The 19677-nt window shown below is 44.0% G+C and overlaps 1 protein-coding gene, 1 long non-coding RNA gene and 1 other non-coding gene across 3 annotated transcripts; all 3 read right to left on the bottom strand.

Annotated features, from left to right (window-relative positions):
- Positions 1-10982: 10982 nt before the first annotated feature.
- Positions 10983-11625, bottom strand: LOC123049672 (uncharacterized). Its single transcript, XR_006423633.1, has 2 exons — positions 11469-11625; positions 10983-11324 (listed from the first exon to the last, which is right to left on the bottom strand). It is a non-coding gene; the product is annotated as an uncharacterized lncRNA (long non-coding RNA).
- Positions 11626-12101: 476 nt separating this feature from the next.
- TRNAG-GCC (transfer RNA glycine (anticodon GCC)) lies at positions 12102-12172 on the bottom strand. Its single transcript has one exon. It is a non-coding gene; the product is annotated as a tRNA-Gly (tRNA).
- A 1774-nt stretch (positions 12173-13946) lies between these two features.
- Positions 13947-19677, bottom strand: LOC123054023 (uncharacterized). The gene is made up of 9 exons (XM_044477671.1): positions 19474-19677; positions 17408-18554; positions 16523-17111; positions 16308-16406; positions 15734-15841; positions 15094-15146; positions 14613-14712; positions 14423-14521; positions 13947-14206 (listed from the first exon to the last, which is right to left on the bottom strand). The coding sequence occupies exons 2-9, from the start codon at positions 18460-18462 to the stop codon at positions 14141-14143; spliced, it is 2169 nt and encodes a 722-aa protein (XP_044333606.1). The 5' UTR covers positions 18463-18554; positions 19474-19677; the 3' UTR covers positions 13947-14140.

Here is a 19677-nt window from a genome sequence, read left to right as displayed (position 1 = left end):
TCCGGGATCACATTAGGCGAGGGGAGATCGAGCTCAACTACGTCAACACCCATGATAACCTTGCAGATATTTTCACGAAGCCTTTGGATGAAGCAAGATTTCACGAGTTAAGGCATGAGCTAAATATCATTGATTCGAGCAATGTTGCTTGAACCCTTGCACACCCCACCTCACTCAACTTGTTGTCTAATGTAGGTGTAGGCATGGACATAGGGGGAGTGTTGTTCTCTCAATGAACTCTCCCTTCCCCCCCCCCCATTATGCATAAAGTGATCAACTCTTTCACATTAGCCATTTTTTATGATACTTGTGCTTCAAAGACGAGTTTTGGTCATGGGCCCAAGGATAATTCTTCACGGTGCCATACCAATTGACTCAAACATAGGTGGCTCCGGCCACCGCCCTCTCCTTGGAGAGATTGTGTCTCGTTTTTGGTCTTTGTTGTCTCTTGCCTCTCTTCCTTTGTGCCGAGCTTGTGCTTGTGGTGTCCAGTGTGTTAGCTCTTTGGTGTGGTCTTTCGCCTGAAGGTTCCGTGCTTTGTGTTCTCTCGTTTGATTGGAACTGCTTTTTCTTGAGCTCACGGTACTACCGCGGCCTTCCACGGTACTACCGCGTGGGGAGCGCGCGGTACTTCCGCACCCAGTGCGGCAGTAATTTTTTACTGCCGCCTGGGGGAGCGGTACTACGGCCTCGGTGCGGTACTTCTGCCCGGACGGTACTACCGCAATGACGTGCGGTACTACCGCGTGAGGAGCGCACGGTACTTCCGCACCCAGCGCGACAGTAATTTTTTACTGCCGCCTGGGGGAGCGGTACTAAAGCCACGGTGCGGTACTTCCGCCCGGGGCGGTACTACCGCGATGAAGTGCGGTACTACCGTGCGGTCGAGGGCGGGTGGGGGGTTAAACACGGGCAAGGGGAGTTCTAACTCCCCCATACCCATTCGTCTCTCTCCCCACTCTGTCTCTCTCTCGCTTGCTCAAGAACGGCGCCGGAGGTCCTCGCCGGATCTCCGTCTTCGGCCGCTCTCCTCGGATTCCGACCGGTGGGATTGTTCCCCATCACTCCCTCTTGCCATGGAACAAGGTTTCTCCCCCAATCCCTCCCTTTTTCTTGTTCGTCTTGTTGTTTTTAGGTTTTGGGGAGATGCAAATTGTTCTCGAGATTTTAGGCCAAATCTTTGCAAGAGTAGGATGTAGGAGAGTAGTTTTGTGTAGTGATGGTACTTGCTAAAGTTGTCCCGTGATGGATTTGACCGGCCGTAGTACCGCGTGTTGTCACGGTTGTGCTCAGATCTCCGTGGCCATTTCGGATCTGCAACCGTGCGGTACTACCGCTCTTCAGGTACGGTACTACCGCACGTCCGGTACTACCGCCCTACTGGTGCGGTACTACAGCGTCTCTGGTACTACCGCTCCTTGGACCTGTACTACCGCACGTGGCGCAACACACGATACTACCGTTGTCTCAAATCCCTCTTGTGGCACTTCTCACGTGCTATGTCTACTTATTTCACCTGCTTTGTTTTGGTCTTTGCATTGATCCTTCTCGCGTTTCGTGCGTGTTTGTTTTGTGGTGTGTGTTTTAGGTGGTGGCTCAGATGCTCCGGCTCGCCGCTCCAATCCAAGCCGTGACACGGGATCCAAGTGTATGCGCAACCCAGAGGCAGCAGAGGGCTCCAATGCCCCCCAACGCAGAACCAAGACCACCGCCACCAAAGAGAAGGAACCCACCATGAATATGGATGAGATGTCGCTTGCTGAGTTCATCTCTCGGAGGAAGATCAATCCATATGGAAACCCTCGTGCCAACTTTTGAGGGAATGAGCTATTCTGGACCAAGCAGCAGAATCTCATTTATCTGGATGTCATCAAGGCCAAGCAAAACACCTATGTGGAGGTGAAGTGGATCAACATGCATCACATGAAGCAAGAGAAGCACCCGGACTACTTTGGTGAGGCTTTAGACCTAGTGGAGCAATTTGGCATTGAGCATATCATCTCATTCCACAAAGACTTTGATCCTGAGATCCTTGCTCAGTTCTTTGCCTCAGTGCATTTTCATCCCAATGAGGAAAGGACCATGACTTGGATGACCAATGGTCGGCAGCTGACTGCTACCTGGAAGGAATTCATGACTTTGCTTGGGGTTTCGGATGAGGGGCTCGCCACACCCCAAGGTGTTCGCCCTCATGCCAATTCCGAGTCTACCAACAAGAACAGGCTTCTGCCCTTCTATGTGGAGAAGAAGCTCTCCAATGGCAAGTCAACTTGGGTACTCAACTCTTTTCTTGACATCATGCACCGGATCTTCCGCAACACTCTCTTCCCACGCATTGGGGACAAGGTGCATGCCTATCTTGTGGATATGATGCTCCTGTGTGAAGACGCTCAGACACTACCACTTGATGTCTCACATATCATGTGGCATGAGCTTCGGTTTGCGGTCTACAACCGCAAGGTCCCCATCTATGGACCTTATCTGTTTCAGTTGATCTCGGCAACTTGGGAGAAGCTCTACCCTCAGGGTGAGTTTGAGGCCCCTAGTTGGATCCGGCATGAGCCCATCAACCTCCGTGTCAAGACTCAGTGGGCCAACACTACCTCTCGTGTTGATGCCGCGGCTGCCATGGACGTGGATGCAGATGAGGAGGAGGAGGCAGCAGACGAGGACAGCTCTGAGGGTTACATCCCTCCCACCTCTGAGCCATCTTGGGCTAAGCGACTGAAGAACGAGATGAAGGTTTTGTTCTGTATGCAGGCAAAGGGGAAGTACAAGACCCATGTGGCTTCCAAGGAGACTCGCCGTCGCGACAAGAGGATTTTCAGGACCTTTGGCGAGAACATATCCAGCGGGTCAGAGGAGCACATCGCCCCAAAGGCATAATGGATCGCCAAGCAGGGTTGTCAGTGGACCGAGTCTGAGGAGGAGTCCGTCCCAGCTGCAGAGTCTGACGGGGAGCGTGCGCGTGACTACTCAGCTTGAGCCACCACTACTGTTGTAGGTGTCCTCTCTGCCTTTTTGGCGTCTCGATTCCAAAGGGGGAGAGAGTGTAGGATTTGCGAGTTGTGTCGTGTTTGGGTCAGTTGAACTTCGTTTATTTCGTTTGCTTTGCTTTGCTTTGGTTTGTGCTTGTGAGACCTTCTATCATATGGTGTAAGACATATGCACTCTATCGTACCGTAGTGAGCTTATTCTATCTTGTGCTTATTACATTATGCTCTTTTCTATCTTGCTTAGTTTTAGCCTTATTGCAAGTTATGCCATGTCTATAAAATATAGGAGGAGTGTTGATCCTAGTATGTGTGCCGTGCAGTCCAAAGCACTTATCGAGATAGCACACATCTAGGGGGAGCCCGTCTATATTTTAGAGACTTGGGGTTTGCCCTTGCTCTTTGCGTTATTACCCTTGTGCAAATCCCGTGTTGTCATCAATCCACCAAAAAGGGGGAGATTGTAAGGGCATTTTTATCCCTTAGTTGGTTTTGGTGATTGATCACAATACTTTTGCGGACTAATCATGTGCATCGAATATTTTAGATATATATTGACTAGGCACAAGATGATTTGGTTTCCCTCGAAGGCTATGGATGACGGCGTTTCTCTACGTTTCTTTTCGGTGGTATTGAGTCGTAGGGAAGCCGTACTATTAAGAGGGGGTCCGCGTTGGAAAGGTTGGGTGGAATCATCACGTACACATCTTCCTTTGCACCTCCTTTTCTTCTAGCCTTTGGAGCATCCTATGTTTTCCTTGTCTATGCAAATATTGCTCGTGCTTGCTGAACTAGGGCGTGCGGTAGTACTGCTCCTTAGAGCGGTAGTACCGCAGGCCATTGCGGTAGTACCGCCCGCTGGCGCGGTAGTACCGCAAGCGCCCATGGTAGTACCACTTCTAGGAAAGCGGTAGTACTGTGGCCTTAGTCCAGATGTTATCACCCTCTCCCTAGTGAGTGGCACCCATCACGGTAGTACCGCGCACAGGGCACGGTAGTACCGTGGTATCTGGCTTAGTTCCGCAAGTACGCGGCAGTAAGGGGCGGATGTAATTTTTTACATCCGCGCCTCGTGCGGTAGTACCGCTGCTGGCTTATGGTACTACCGCGTCGGGTTTTTGCATCGACTCCAACTCTGCGGAAGTAGCCACGGATGTAATTTTTTATATCCGTGCCTTCCCATCTCTGGACAGCCCCTGCCTTGTGGTAGTACCGCAAGGGGGCGCGGTAGTACCGCGCCAGCAGTACTACCGCCCTCTGCTTTAGTGCATTTTGGGCTGTTCTGGTCTCTGCTGCGTGGGCGGTAGTACCGCGGGGCCCTGCGGTAGTACCGCGTGCCCCTGCGGTAGTACCGCGCCTCAGGTACGGTAGTACCGCGTTGCGCAGGCTGAGTTTGTGGATAATGGTTGGATTTATTCTTCCACTATATAAGGGGTGTCTTCTTCCTCTAGTTGACCACCTCTTCCACCTCCAAGCTCCATTGTCCATTTTCGCCCGATCTCTCTCCCTAGCCAATCAAACTTGTTGATTCTCTAGGGATTGGTTGAGAAGGCCCCGATCTACACTTCCACCAAGAGAAATTTTATTCCCCCCACTAATCCCTTGTGGATCTTGTTACTCTTGGGTGTTTGAACACCCTAGACGGTTGAGGTCACCGCGGAGCCATAGTCCATTGTGGTGAAGCTTCGTGGTGTTGTTGGGAGCCTCCAATTAAGTTGTGGAGATTGCCCCAACCTTGTTTGTAAAGGTTCGGTCGCCGCCTCCAAGGGCACCAATAGTGGAATCACGGCATCTCGCATTATGTGAGGGCAATACGGTGGCCCTAGTGGCTTCTTGGGGAGCATTGTGCCTCCACACCGCTCCAACGAAGACGTACTTCCCCTCAAAGGGAAGGAACTTCGGTAACACATCCTCGTCTTCACCGGCTCCACTCTTGGTTATCTCGTGCCTTTACTTGTGCAAGCTTATTTGTGTTATATCTCTTGCTTGCATGTGTGCTTGTTGTTGTTGCATCATATAGGTCGCTCACCTTGTTGCATATCTAGACAACCTACTTTGAGGCAAAGTTTAAATTGGTAAAGAAAAGCTAAAAATTGTTAGTTGCCTATTCACCCCCCCCCTCCTACTCAACTATATTGATCCTTTCAGGCGCCTAAATTTTTTCTGAATTAACGGAACATCTTTCAGGGCACTATTAATATTTTTATTTGATATCCATAAAACTATCTCACAATACATTCGAACAAACGAAAAAACATGAAGAGCCAAAATAAGAAAACAAGTTAACAAAATCGCATTAGAAAAACTTGTTTTAAAAAACAAAGACATAAATAAAGAGAGAGAAAAAAAGATGAAAATGGAATATTCTGTAGACCAACTTGGATCGGCCCCAAACCAATCTGTGGTTGGATGAATAGGACGACAATGATATCCCCACCCCATCAGGGTTCAAGTCCTAAACTTAATACCAGTGTTTGCATTTTCTTGGTTTATTTCAGGCCTTCCGACGATGTGCGTTCAGTGAGAGGAGATGTTTCCGTCGACTATGAAGGCGTATATGGTGACTTCGTCAATCTCAAGATGATGTGTCGGGCCAGTCTCTCGGAGGTGCTCAGCATTAGGATGTCTATGAGTGTGTGCGTTCATAAAAATGAGTGTATGTGTATATGTATGAGCGTCCATGTTTGTATTGCGTTTAAAAATAAAACTTGGATCGGCCCAAGTACAAGGAATTTCTGATTTCCCGCCAAACACCCAATGACTTTCACGAGAGCTCCTATACAGCGCTGCAGGCACCCATTAACGATCCGGCGCCTGCAGCACTGCTAGCATGGGTCGGCCCACTAGCGTGCTGCTCTAAGTTTTTTTTAGTTTTTTTTACGAAAATAAAATATGAAATGAAGAAAGGTTTACAGATTTAAAGAAAAAAGTTCATCCATTTGAAAAAATATTTTCATATCTTTAAAAAAGGTTCATAAATTTTGAAAAAGTTCATCAATTTGAAAAAAAGTTCATTCAAATTGAAAAAAAGTTCATCCAATTTAGCAAAAGTTCATTAAATTTGAAAAAAAATCATAGAAGTTGAAAAAAAGTACATGTATTTTTAGAAAAAGTTCATGGAACTGAAAAAAGTTCATCCATTTTCAAGACAAATGTTCATTAAATTTAGAAAAAGTTCATCAATATTCAAAAAAGTTCATCAATCTCAAAAAAGTTCGCAGAATTTTCAAAAAAAAATCGTCAACCGGCGCCTAGATGGGCCGGCCCATTTACTGACACCACAGGCGCCAATTAACAAAATGCACGTTAACTGGCGCCTGTGGCGCCAAATAGGAAATGCCGACTTTCACCACCCTACTAGCCTTAATCCGACAATTCGTCGTTGCTTGATGGGCCAGCTCACATCAACTCAGCTTTTGCATGGGTTTTAGGGCCACTTTTAAGCCCGACCAGTGTTTTAGAAGTCTGCTTAACTACTAGACTTCTAAATAAATTGATTGGGCATCTAGAAGACGCTGGGTAGGGGATAACTTACACTGGAACCCAAAAAGGCTAGCAAAAGAACTGGTCATAAGGAAGCTTCTGATTTTTTTTAAAGAATTACGGTTTGTTTTTTCTGATTTTTGTTTTCATCTTTTTTCGGTTTTGTGGTTTTTCCTTTTTATTTTCCTTTTATTATTTATTTTTCGGGGTTTCCTTTTTATCATGTTAGATTTCATGATTTTTAAATCAGGAACAATTTTCAAATTCAAAATTTGTTTTTCAAATTTTGTGGACATTTTCAAATCCATGATTTTTTTTCTCAAATTCTTGATTTTCTTAATTTTCATGAAAAATGTTAACTTTGCAAACTTTTTTCAAATCCATAAGCACTTTTAAAATCCGTGGATTTTTTTGAAATATGTGAACATTTTTAAATCGGTGATTTTCTTAAAATTCGTGAACTTTTTGGATGCGTGATCGTTTTTAAATCCACAAACTCTTTTCAAATTCATGATTTTTTTTTCAAATCCATGAACTTTTTTTCAACTTCGTGATCTGTTAATGAATATGCAAACTTGTTTCATATTAGAAAATAATATAATAATACATGAACTTTATTTAAATCTGTCAATATTTTTATTTCATACAAATTAAACCAATAAAAAATGATAGTCAATTTTATTAGAATCAGTCATTGTTGGGTTTTCTAGAGGAGAGATAAACAAACAGGCCAGCGGTTCCCCATGTAGCAAAGGTGTAAGAGCATCTCTAGCAGATCCTGCAAACCGGGTCATCTGGTATATTAACCGCCGGTTTGCGGGATCCATCTCGTATCCTTGTCCCGAACAGATTCGCTAAATCTGGCCGTCCCGAAAAAAAATTGTGGGAGCACGAATCCGCGAGCCTATTTCCTCCAAATCTATGGGATTTCGCCAAGTTTGCCGGCTCCTCTTTCCTTTGGCGCGAACCCACTTCTGGTCGTTTCAGTTCCTGCCTCTGCTCGCCCCCCCCCCCCCCGGTCGCTTGTTGCTTCCCCGGCTGCCACGAGCCGCCCGAAAGCTCCGCCGCCCCGCGCCGCATCCATTCCACCTAGTATAATGCAAAGAGGCTAAGAATTTGTGGCATTGCTTGGGAATATGGAATGGAAGAGGTGGCATGGCATGTGTGCATGCAGTAGTGCAAGAGAAGCTATAAAAGCAGTCCTTGAGATGCGAAGCAATCTATGATTGGATGGTTAGGAGAATAGTGACAGTGGCGGAGCTTGGGGCACATACTAGGAGGGGCAAATGACCTCGGGGCGGGCCACCAACATCATGCTTAGGCCGGATTTCATTGATTATATGGCAATTTTACTGATGATAATATGAACAAACCTCATGGGCTAGGGGGCGATGGCTCAGGTTGGTCCCCCCAAAGCTCCACCACTGGACAGTGGTACTCCCATCCCACCAGGGTTCAAGTCAACTTAACATTGGCACTTTGTATTTTTTTGAATTTATTTTAGACTTTCCGGCGATGTTAGTTCTATGAGAGAAGATGTTTTTGTCGACTACGAGGGGTCTGTGGTGACTTCATCAATCTTAAAATGCTATGTGGGCCGATTCTCTCCGAGGTGCTCATACGGGTAAGGCATGTGCGTGCGTTCACAAGATGATTCTATGCTCATGTATGTGAGCGACTTGACTGTAGTGTGTTAAAACAATAGTCCTTGGGCCTGAATGAGCAACAACGTGTACTACGTAGCATGCTTGTTGTGGCGTTGGTGGGACCATAGAAGCAAAATAAAATTCTGGCGAGGGCCAACGAATCTCTGCTGTTGTGTGTAGTGCATGCTTGGAGGCTTTACGTCCTATACTTCTTATTGGGATACGACGAAAGTGAAAATGTAAAAGCAATCATCTACAGAGAAATGGATGTTTGCTCGATTGAATTTTAAAGTTAGAAAACAGTGCGCAAAGGCCTCAGGAAATTTGGAAGGCAGTGTGCAAAAGCTAGCAACATACGTAATTTTTTTTCCAAGCCACAAGAAATAAGAAGAGACTCGCTCGGTTAAGATACGAAAAACCGGACTAAAACTGTCACAAGAATCCACAAAAGTCAACACCGGCCCATCTGGCCAGTCACACGTAGATAGATAATTTTAATCTTCTCCATTTAGTTCTACGGGACTGTAATAGATAATTTATTCTCTTTCTTCTAAAAAAATGTACGGCTGATATGTATGTTTTTCTATTTTTCTAGACTATGGTGTGCGCCTCCCTGCTGCTAGAAGGCAGGGCCGGGCCTATAGTGGTACCAAATGTGCAGCCAGCACAGGGCCCATAATTTTGGAGGCCCCAAATTTTTATATAGGCCTAGTAGTATTCTAGGCGCTGGAGTTGGGCCTGAGTCGATCAGGAGCTGGAGCTAGGCCTTGCCATCAAGCGCACGAGCGCTGGTGCTCGATCGATCTTTCGAGATAATATGGAAACACTACCGTCGATCAAAAATAATAATAATGGGATCGCTACAGAAGTCCATCGGGATTGTTTTGTCTCTCGATCTGGAGACTGGACGCGTTGGCTTCGCTACAGGAAACATGATCGTCTCATCGCCTTCGCCTCATCAGATCGATCGTATCCAGGCCGCTGCCGTTGTTGCCTTCCGAGCTTCCTCTTCCAAATTTCAAACTAGTCGCCTCGTCGGATCGATTCATGACCAACTCCAACCTCCAGGTGCTTAGCGACTCCTTCTTTTCGATTAATTTCGGTTCCTACTCCTAATTCCTAATTTCCTAATTAACTTTTGGCAAGGATCGTTATTTCGTTAGAGATCGGTTCTTACCTCCTTCGTTATCACAGTGTAGCAGTTCAATCGGACAGGGCCCAAAACTAGGTGAGTTAGGTAGTTCATCTAATTGCCAAACATTAAAGCATGATCTCCAATAGATATAATTTTTTATGTCCAATTGTTATGTAAGACATTATATTTTATATATTATAAAAAATTCTGCAAGATATATATACATTATAATTGCTTGTTAGTTCATTTTTTAGTTAGAAAGGGCCCCATTTTCTAGTTTCGCACAGGGCCCCGGATTTTGTCTGCCCGGCCCTGCTAGAAGGCACCATCCGGATGCTGCACTGTTGAGCGCTTTTGTCGAACCGGGCAATCCTAGTTCATGCCTTTTTTTTTTTGCGAATAAATCCTAGTTCATGCCAACTGATGCTAGAATTGCTATGTTGCAAGATATTATTGTTTCCTCTCTCGTTTTGCAACACACTGGCATGTTTGCTAGTGTAAATGTAAGGTCGGAGTCGCCATGTTTTAAATCTTCACTAACATCTCACCAATTGAGTGGAGTTGCTACGGGCTACACCATAAATTAAGTTCAAATTCAATTTACCCAAGAATTAGTTAAGTTCTTTGCAGTTGAACTTGTCTACCCAAATTTGATTCCTAGACTGTTTATCTAGATTTATTTCAGGGCTATATCTGTGAGCCTATATATCATTCACAAATATAGCCAAAATGACTCTCACGAGATAATTAGACTCTATTTATTTCTCAATGCGCAAACTGAATTTAGAGATCAAGTATTTACATGTAGACGCACATCTTGTGCCAACTCACTCAGCTTTTGGGTGGAACACAAACAAAAGAAAATAAAAAAATCAGTTAAAAATCAAAAAAATAAATGTAAGACCGGAACCACCATGTTTTAAATCCTGTCCTGTCATCTCATGTTTTAAATCTTTCCCAATCATAGAAATATGTGTACCCATGTGTATGCGAGCATCTACATTTATACTGTACTTTTGTACAAAAATGTCATTTAACACGAAGAAACAATATCATTCACAAATATAGCCAAAATTACTCCCAGGAGATGATTAGGCTATATTTGTTTCTACAAACCGAAAATGCCGTTTGGTGGCCGAGCTACCTGGAGGCCGGTATCTGTGCCGTTGCGTGTTTTGCTGATCAGCGCCACGCATGCATGTAGCTGCCGTATTTCAGCGACAAGCCTTTTCTAGTATCCCGTATTGATATTAAATCAACAGTGACAGCTCATGTAGAGGACTCGGTACAGTGGAGCGCGCACAGTTGTCCTCAAAAGGCTACACATGTTCATAGCGAAGTGTCCCAAGTGCATGGGATTGACTCGGTCGTCATGTTCCTGTGTTGAGCAGAGAGCCGTTTGAGCTGATCGTTGGGATTTTATGCCGTTGCCAATGGCAGTCTGCCTATTTGTAGCTGAGATGCATTGCAGGCCATTCATCCCCAACTCAAACACAGCTCTAGCTATGGCTTCTTCATCTTTCTCGGTGCGATCCAGAGCAAGGCAGCAGCACCTGCCGCTTGTCCAGTTCGCGTCGAGACCAACATCAGCGGCCGCCCAACCCGGCAAGTATTTCAGCAAACGGTTCTACAAGTGCCCAATCGATTGGGCAAGTACTGCTGAACTTGCATACGCCAAACATCAGACTACGCCCATGAAGATATAATCAAGAAACAGAAACAACAGAATTCCAATCGCTGATACAGTTACTCACACTCTTGAACAGAGCACCATGACAAAGTCAGTGCATTACATGATTTTTTTTTAAACAAGTGATGCACGACAGCGACACAAACATAGAAACAAGCTCACAACTACGCAAGCACAAGCAGTTCTGAAAATCTTCCATTTGACAAACAGCTGATTATTCAGCTAGTAAACTGAATTTCAAGCACAAGCAGTACTGAAAATCAATCTTGAAAATCTTGCTTGGGTTCGAGCAACGACCAATTCCACAGCAGCGATATCCCCCCCGCCCCCTAAAAGATCACCGACCTCCACCCTGGGAATCAATCTGCAACGAACCACTGGAAATCATCCTTTTCAGATCTAGCACGATGGGGAAGTGGAACCAAAAACGATAGCTACCGTAGGCAACATGCTCTACAGGCACAACTTGTTCCCAGCTCAAGAACAAACTAGTCTAAATTGAAAGATCGGATGGAGTTTACCCTGATTTGGCTTCCTCGAAGAAGAACTCCAGCCCATCCATAGCGATCCGTCGCAAACCCAGCTGCCACGAGAAACGATGAATGGCCGTCGGGCCTAGCGAGGCAGAAAAGCTGTTCACTCTCGAAGTAAATGGAAGCTATCTGCAGGTTCACATGGGCCCATAGAAACATTATTAATCACCCAACAACCCACCTACTCGTGCGACATTTAAAGCAGCCCAGGAGGTACATGACGTCTGTGCAGAAAACACTGAACATCAGGCCCGTGTACAAAGCAGCACCCGAGATCATGGCACCGATGTATTTCAACTTAATGGCGACTGTATAAGAAAACGAAAATAAAGCAGCACACATCATGGCGCGATAAACCACGGCCCAGATACCGGCCTCCAGGTAGCTCGGCCACCAAAATGCCCCTCTCTCTACAAACCGATTTTTTGGTTTGAAACAAGTCTACAAACTGATTTTACCGCACAGATATATCTTGTGCCAAGTCACTCATCTTTTGGGAGGAAGACTAACCAAGCAAATTGAAAATGAGCTTAAAAAAGGGAACGTGCGCAAATGCAAAAGGCCATGTATTAAAAATCCTTCCTTGCCATCCCATGCCAAGTGGATAAAAAAAAGTAAAAATGCACCAGCCGGGAATCGAACCCGGGTCTGTACCGTGGCAGGGTACTATTCTACCACTAGACCACTGGTGCTTCTTGTTCGGCCTACCTACAACATTTTTTATGTACAGTCTGTATGCCTATTATCTATAGTCAAGAGATTGCACTAGAAGACCAAACTCATGGTTTTCACCCAAAGAGTCTGGAAAGTACACCGAGAAGTTTTCGAGATGCAATTTTGATCGCCACTTGTCACACCGCTTTTCATATAAGATCATCAGCATTTCTGGCCAGCGAAATACAACATTATAAACTCAAAGAAAATATGAAATTATTTAACTTGTTAAAGAAGTACAGCAAAAATCTCTCGCCAGCTTGTAGAAGACGACCGCGGGAAATACTACTAGCGGTTCAATATTTCAATTTACAACTAACCTTCATGCATGCTCAACAAGTCGGAGTCTTCCCCATCCCCCTTCTACACCCTGCCCCAGGCAACAATCACCCTTCCCGTGGGGGTTGGATGCACGGGGGTGGCAATGGTAAGGCTCCTTGAGGCTTTGTTTGCTTGCTAGGGATCTAATCCACTAGTGGAATTAATCGACCTAGGGGTGTTGCCCCTCTAGCTGTCACACTGGAAATGCTCGCGTGCAGAGAAGTTTTGGCCTTAGCGCATGATCTCTCGTTGAGGCAAACCAGTTGTTACAGAGATAAACAAGGGATCGGAGGGACGGTACAGCGCTATCATCAAGGAGATCGAAGCTTCATCGAAGGATTTTACTAGCTGTGAATTTGTTTTTGAAGGTTGTGTTTTAAATTTTGAGGCTCATAATTTAGCAAATTTTCTTCGTCTTTAGAAGTAGGTCGCCATCTGTGGCTGGGTCTACCCCATGACCCGATTATTATCCCTGTAAACCGAACCCCGGCTTAATAAAGTGAGGTTTACCAAAGTTGTCAAGGTTTTCACAATCTAGTTCTTTCTTATAACTAGTAAATGCGTACCTGCAATGCACGTTGATATTAGGGAGAAAATTAATTACGCTGATATTAGATAGGATATGAATTCCGTGTTAATTATTTGAGCAATCTATGGAGGTTTGTATTTGGTGTGATATTAATTGTACACTAAACATGTTGAGCGCTCATCATTTGAGCAATCTATGTCGTTGGATTGATATGGTTTGATTGATGGCCGAGATTAGTTGGATCTGCCCCTTTGTTTTTTTATATTAATAAAAAAAATATTGGTATAGATAATTGGATCAATCATTTTTTGTAATGACAGCATGTTCAACCCCGTTGTTGTTTCCAAAAAGAAAAATCAACAACGGTCAAAACTCGCAAGGACCATCCACGGTTCCATCTCTAGATTAGTCGAAGACATTATATTCCTGAGGTATCAACACGTGTACATCGACTTTCTTCCTACATGTCGATGAGACGATCCGTATTTCAACCCAGAAACTACAATTTTTCACTTATAAATAAGTAAATAACTCATGCTTTCAACCTCAACACTACGAACTTCCAACCCAATCAGTCTAAAAAACCAACACATACAAAACTTCAGGTAGTTTTTCTATCCACATGTTCCACGAGTTTGAAGTTGCTGCTCTTGTGGACAAAGTTGATGCAGAAGTCACTGTGAAATAACAGTATCATGCAACTCTGCATCCAGTCGAAGAGCGAAAGCGATAATATTAACTTTCAAAGAGATAGGCAATGTGTTCTCTCTCTTTTTTTTTAATCTTCAATGTGTTCTCGTTAATCTAGCAATGGTATTGCGACATCATATCTGACAAGCATCTCATGCACTGTGGAACTAGATGCCAGTTGTTGAATATCAAGTATTCGTAACATGGATACAGAAAATGGTGAACACGGGAAATATTGATTATTAAGTATGATCCATCGGAACAAAATGCACCGCGGGGCATTGGGAGAACACCGATGGCAACCCTCCGATACGATATGTACCACTACCAACAGAAAAATGCATCCAAAGATGCAGCTGAGTAAGTTGTGCTAAAAGGAAAAGCACGAAAACTAAAACTGCATTGCCTAACTAGTGATCCCACACTTGCAAACAGGGCACAGTTTCTTTCTTCTCAGCCATTCGTCGATGCACTGCAAGGTGAAAGCAATTTCACGTCAGAAATGCAAACACATTACTCCCTCCGTCCCAAAATGCTTGTCTTAGATTTGTCTAGATACGGATGTATATAGTTACGTTTTAGTGTTAGATACATCCGTATCCAGGCAAATATAAGACAAGAATTTTGGGACGGAGGGAGTACATAACAAGGGACAAGGGTTATGGCACCTGACAGCAAGACTGCATACCTCTTTGTGGAACTTGTGAAAGCATGGCAAAGTGCGGATGGTATCTCCGAAAGATGGATTTTCAAGGCAGACTGCGCAAGGCTCTTCGGTGCTAGTTGACTGTAAAAGAAAAAGGACTAGCCATCAGGACTTCTTACGGAGAAGCCATAAAAACAGATGCCACTATGTAAGTACTGACCGACTAATTTACCTGAAATACTGACTGAGGCAAGTTATTGATCTGACTTTCCGACGCACCAGTATGCTGGTGGTTATTTTCATCTAACGCAAGTAGCGCATCATAATCATTTCTGCAACAGAAGCACCTTTAGTAAGTGTTCAACATTTGTACAACTTATTTATTTACCATCAGCAGATTGTATCAACTTTATGTTACCCTATCAACTACGTAGAGAACCCAGAAGAGTAAATCAAAGATACACTCAAGTCGGAAAACAGTTTATCTTTTAGAAGACTGTAATCACATAAATATGACCCAGCTACACAATACAGTGAAGCTGCTATACCATGATGCAACGCTACATGTAAAACAATCAGCAAATAGCTAACTGAATCAAAATATGTAAGTTGTTTCAAGCTCTCAAAATACTCAGCCAACTTCACTCGAGCAGTGGAAATAGAACAGGGAGGCGCCACTTACAAATTGATATTTTTTTTTTGAGGATACTTACAAATCGATATTAGGTTGAATATGCGCAGCACGATATCCGGCACGAAAAGCCCTCTGAAAAATTGACACTAGAAGCTGTTAATGATCTTCGAGAATCGATTCAGGCAATCACAAACTGTAAACTCAAGGAAGGTTTTACTTGATGCGAGAGTATACTACACATTTTAGTTTACTTTAAACAGCTGCTCAACATATATACAACCCATTGCTTACAAAAACAAATTTGTAACACAAAACGGACACCCTCTCTGATAAGGAGAAGGAAAGTCATGTTCTGAGGTGGTTCAGTACTCCAAGGAGATGAAACGCAACCAATTTGGTAAATCATGAAAATTCAAAGCATAGATATCAGAAAGTTCACATGGAAGTCACGTACAGCTCATCACATGAAATCAGTGTCAAAAAGTTTTTCACCATGATAGGAATGTTCTGTTCGTAGTAGGAAGGCATATAATTTGGACTTAATTTCATGCCATTCGGTATATACTTACAACAACTTAGGCAGTAAGATTGAGTTAAACGTGAATGACATCGAAGCAGAAAGATATGGCAGTCTTATCTTTTAAACCTAAAAATCTTCCTTCAAAGTAGTTATAGTATTTAAAGGTAGAGGAACTACAAGGGCAGGAGAGAAGCAATACCAAACCCAAAGTTACTGGAGCTGCATTGTGCATATGGGAAATTGCCGTCTCATATCTGGCCCTAATACCACGCTGAGAAGCACTTAAACGCGATGCCCGTGCAGCTCTCTAGCCAAAAAAGGATAAGATAAAATATGTCAATCTCCACACATGCAAGGTATTTAGTCATAATGAATATTCACTATATATGGGAACATCCTTCGAAGTAAACAAGGTTGTTTGACCTGTTATGAATAGCATGAATATTCACTTAAGCATAGTCAACCTAACAAATGCTTACCAGCATCGTTCTGATTTTTAGCATGAATGGGCACTTACGCATAGCCAAACTAACAAATACTTATCAGCATAGTTCTGATATTAATGGGCACTACCCCTATAACTTCAGTTTCGGCAATTGAGAAGCCGGGAAATTGCTGCTAGCAAAGCTAACAAAGGAACTGCTAATGTGCAAGCTAGGTTTGGAGCAACATAAAGGGGGTGCATCAAAAAGAGGCATAGTGATTTTAGTTTAAATAAAAATATCAAAGATATCAACTAACTTCCAAAAAACCAACGAGGCAGGTGTTCTTACAGTATCGTTGGGATGCCACCTTGCAGGTGCTCTTACAGCTCGAGATGTCCGTTCTGCATCTTCTTCATGTTGAAGTGACATTGCTACGATTGCATCAATCTGCTTTATAAAAAACAATTATCTCACTGAAGAACTAGTAGAACCTCCAAGAAGTTGAGAAAAATACACACGCACAACACAAATACAAGGTGCGGAAGGAGATGATCAAGAATTACCTCTTCTCTAGGAGCAACACGAGGTGTTTCATTGTAAAGCTGCTCCTGAAGTTGCCGAGCCAACAATTCATCAGCCTCCAACTGTGCACTTACGTTAGGATCAATCGAGGTTCTATTACTGCGGCCACTCAAACTAGATCGAGCTTCAGGGGAAGATATGTCATCAATATCTATTACAGAAATATTATGACGACGAGTGGTACGATTTCTGCCAGCTGTTGCGTCTGAAGATGCAAGACATGAACTACCAAGTTCATTAACAGAACTAGAGCTTTCACCAGGATGATAGGAACTTGAGGTGTGTTTCCTCTTTCCTTTACTGATCCTTATTGTCCTATTCCTCAAACTTGCAGACCGCGCAGCGGTTGCTGCACCAAATGAGTTATTGCTGTCTTCTGTTGCGGTTTCATGACCCTGATCAGATGGTCCAGAAGATCCAGATTCCATTCCAGAAGTACTGGTCGTCTTACACAACAATGACACGGGTAACTTAATAGTATGATTATGTGTTGTTCTCCAACCTTGCTGAGAAATGCCAGTACTGTCGTCATTTACAAAAGAAGAACCTACTGGGGCCCTTGGACAAACCCTGCAACAGAGGGTGTTTAATAAGATTCTAGATATGTGACAGATGTCTAAATAGTATAAAAAATGAATTAAGCATGCTTCCATTTACTGAACAAAGTAGATTCACTTTTTTTTGGCTTCTACAAATTCAGTGTTTTAAACACTACATTGATGTGCATGCACTAAAAACTTTATGAACTCCAATTCAATTTCAACCAACACACATTAAAATCCAGGATTGACCTATTGCAATGTTCGGAGAACAAACAATTCTTCAATACGTTGTACTCGTCTAGTAAACAAAGAGATAGGGCATACCTCATCGTATCAGCCTCTCCAGCCCGCTCAGTTCCCATAACATGATGGATGATTTCTTTGCCCTTGTTGTTTAAACCTTCAGAACAATTACTGCTGCTTGCTTGATTTGCACCCTGTGGAATTAGAGTCCCCCCAGCTCTGGCTGTTCTGAACTTCTCGGATGCAATTGTTTCCATATAGTTTACAGAAGCTCCATTCTTTGTTATTGTTGGTGACTTATCAGTAAGATCAATTATAGTTCCTGTATGAAAAACATCATCCTGAGGATTTCGATAACGTAATACTCCACTTGTAGAGCACATTTCCCGCTTTTCATCAGCAATTACACTTCTTTTGACTACGTTAGAGGGAGAAATACAACCATTTCGCACTAGCTTTCTCCGAACCACTTGTCTTTGAGGAACATCGCATGGTGTACTTGAGAGTCCTGCTGTACCCTGGATATTGATCGCTTCTCTTCTTTCCTCCCTGGGACCCGATGCTGAAAAAACATCAGAACCTATTACTTCCTTCAGCCCATTAGAGGTGCTAATTTTTGCTCTGTTTCGCGGGTTTCCCACCGTGGTAGTAGGAAGATCTGACCCCACACCAAGAAAGTCCACATGCCGACGGCTTGTGTCTCGATGATCAACCTGCCCTTCTCTGGTTTGGCAGCTACTGCCCCTTACTCCATCACCCCTACAAATCATGTGATTTGAAATGCTGCTGCCCTGATCCAAATCATGACTGTGAGCCCCATTCCCATTCACAACAGATTTCCCAGTAGTCCTATCTAACTTTGGTGGGGACAATCTCCGAGCCAATTCAGCTTGTTTAAAAATATTGTCAGTGTCTAATGGTGCAGGAAGTTCACTAACTGCATCACCTCTACTTGATTGACCTTGGGTTGAAATATTCTTGATCTTAAATTTGAGTCTCCGGGCTGGTGAAGGATTTCCAGCCATCCTTGTTACACCTCTCGTAGCAGCTGAGCTTGATACAGGGCACACTGACTGCTGTATTCGGTCAGGAGTGTCAGGAACCTCAAAAATGTGATCAGTGTTCATGTCAACCATATTATCCCACCACTTATTTCAGTTGCAGATAAGTTTGCCCCCCTTAACTTTTACATGTAAAAACACAATCACAGAAGTTTCTCCAACGCTATCTGCAACATGCAGAGAAATATTACAAAAAGAGCATTACAAGATGATCTTCAGGAAAAAACAATAATTATACGTAGCAATCGAAGGTGAGAAAGCTAGCTAAATTTTTATCTAGGAAGAACAGCTGCTGTATGACAGAAAAATATTAGAAAAGGTAAACTAATTCCATGGTGATGGCAGAGAGGACACCCTGGCAATGGCTCGTGATTTGGCAGGTGGTGGTGGTTACCGGGGATAGGTTATTGAGCAGGGAGGAGAATGGTACAGAGGCATCAAGGACCCGATGATATTACTGAAGATCAGGGAGGTCAGGGCAGAGAAACCAGCAGGTGTCATCGCAGTCATAGACAGTGGCAGTGGCCAGCACGTGAAGTGTCTAGGCTGGTGCCTGGGGTCAGGATCTAGTTGGATGGGATAAGGAAGGAATTAACTGAAAGTATAGATAGAGTTGGGGGGTCAACAATGGTTGGATTGGATTCAACAGTTCCAACATATCACAGTAGATTTACTGGAAACAGACACACTGAACTACAAAATATATTCCCAATGAAAGAACGTGTAATAGAAGCAAGCAACAGATGGATACTCTATGCTAGTCATCATATAACAATATAAGACCATCAGGTTAAACAAATTTAACAGCAATTTGCATTGACCACTCAGCATATCAACCACCTGCCATCTTCCCCCCAGATTGAAGTGTAAATACTTTCTATCTGCTATCAAAGTTGCGGCTTAATTGAGACAATTCAAAAGAGTATACATGATCTTGCAGTAAATGAAAATCTAATGATTAGATGCCATGTACTCGCAAGGAAATCGGTCCCCCCATGATCCGCCAGTTCCAGGGCAGGATCTAGTGCACCGGCAGACCCCAAAAGGGGATTAACTAACTAATCAAGGATGAAAGGGGGCTCATACCTCAGCAACCGAACGGCCAAAATTGCGGGCGGGGTCGAGACACCAGGGACGCGATGGGTTGAACGGGAACGGCGACGGCGGCGGAGGCGACGTGAGAGGCGGAGGGGTTTGCTCGGGGTGGGGCGGCGCCGGTGCGACGGATTGGTAGCCGCGGACGCTGAGGGCACGGCGGCAACTCTATGGAGTCTACAGCCGCCTCGGGTC

The sequence above is a fragment of the Triticum aestivum genome, chromosome 2D (genome assembly GCF_018294505.1).
Source record: "Triticum aestivum cultivar Chinese Spring chromosome 2D, IWGSC CS RefSeq v2.1, whole genome shotgun sequence".
NCBI lineage: Eukaryota > Viridiplantae > Streptophyta > Magnoliopsida > Poales > Poaceae > Triticum > Triticum aestivum.
This window is presented reverse-complemented; position numbering and strand designations above follow the sequence as displayed.

What these genes read in the sequence shown, in the direction of transcription:
- LOC123054023 (XM_044477671.1), bottom strand. Translation starts at nt 18,462, where the DNA reads ATGGTTGACATGAACACTGATCACATTTTTGAGGTTCCTGACACTCCT. An exon ending in CTCCAGTAACTTTGGGTTTG is followed by an intron (nt 15,147 to 15,733) that starts GTATTGCTTCTC and finishes TCAATTTTTCAG; the next exon opens with AGGGCTTTTCGTGCCGGATA. An exon ending in TGCCTCAGTCAGTATTTCAG is followed by an intron (nt 14,522 to 14,612) that starts GTAAATTAGTCG and finishes TTTCTTTTACAG; the next exon opens with TCAACTAGCACCGAAGAGCC.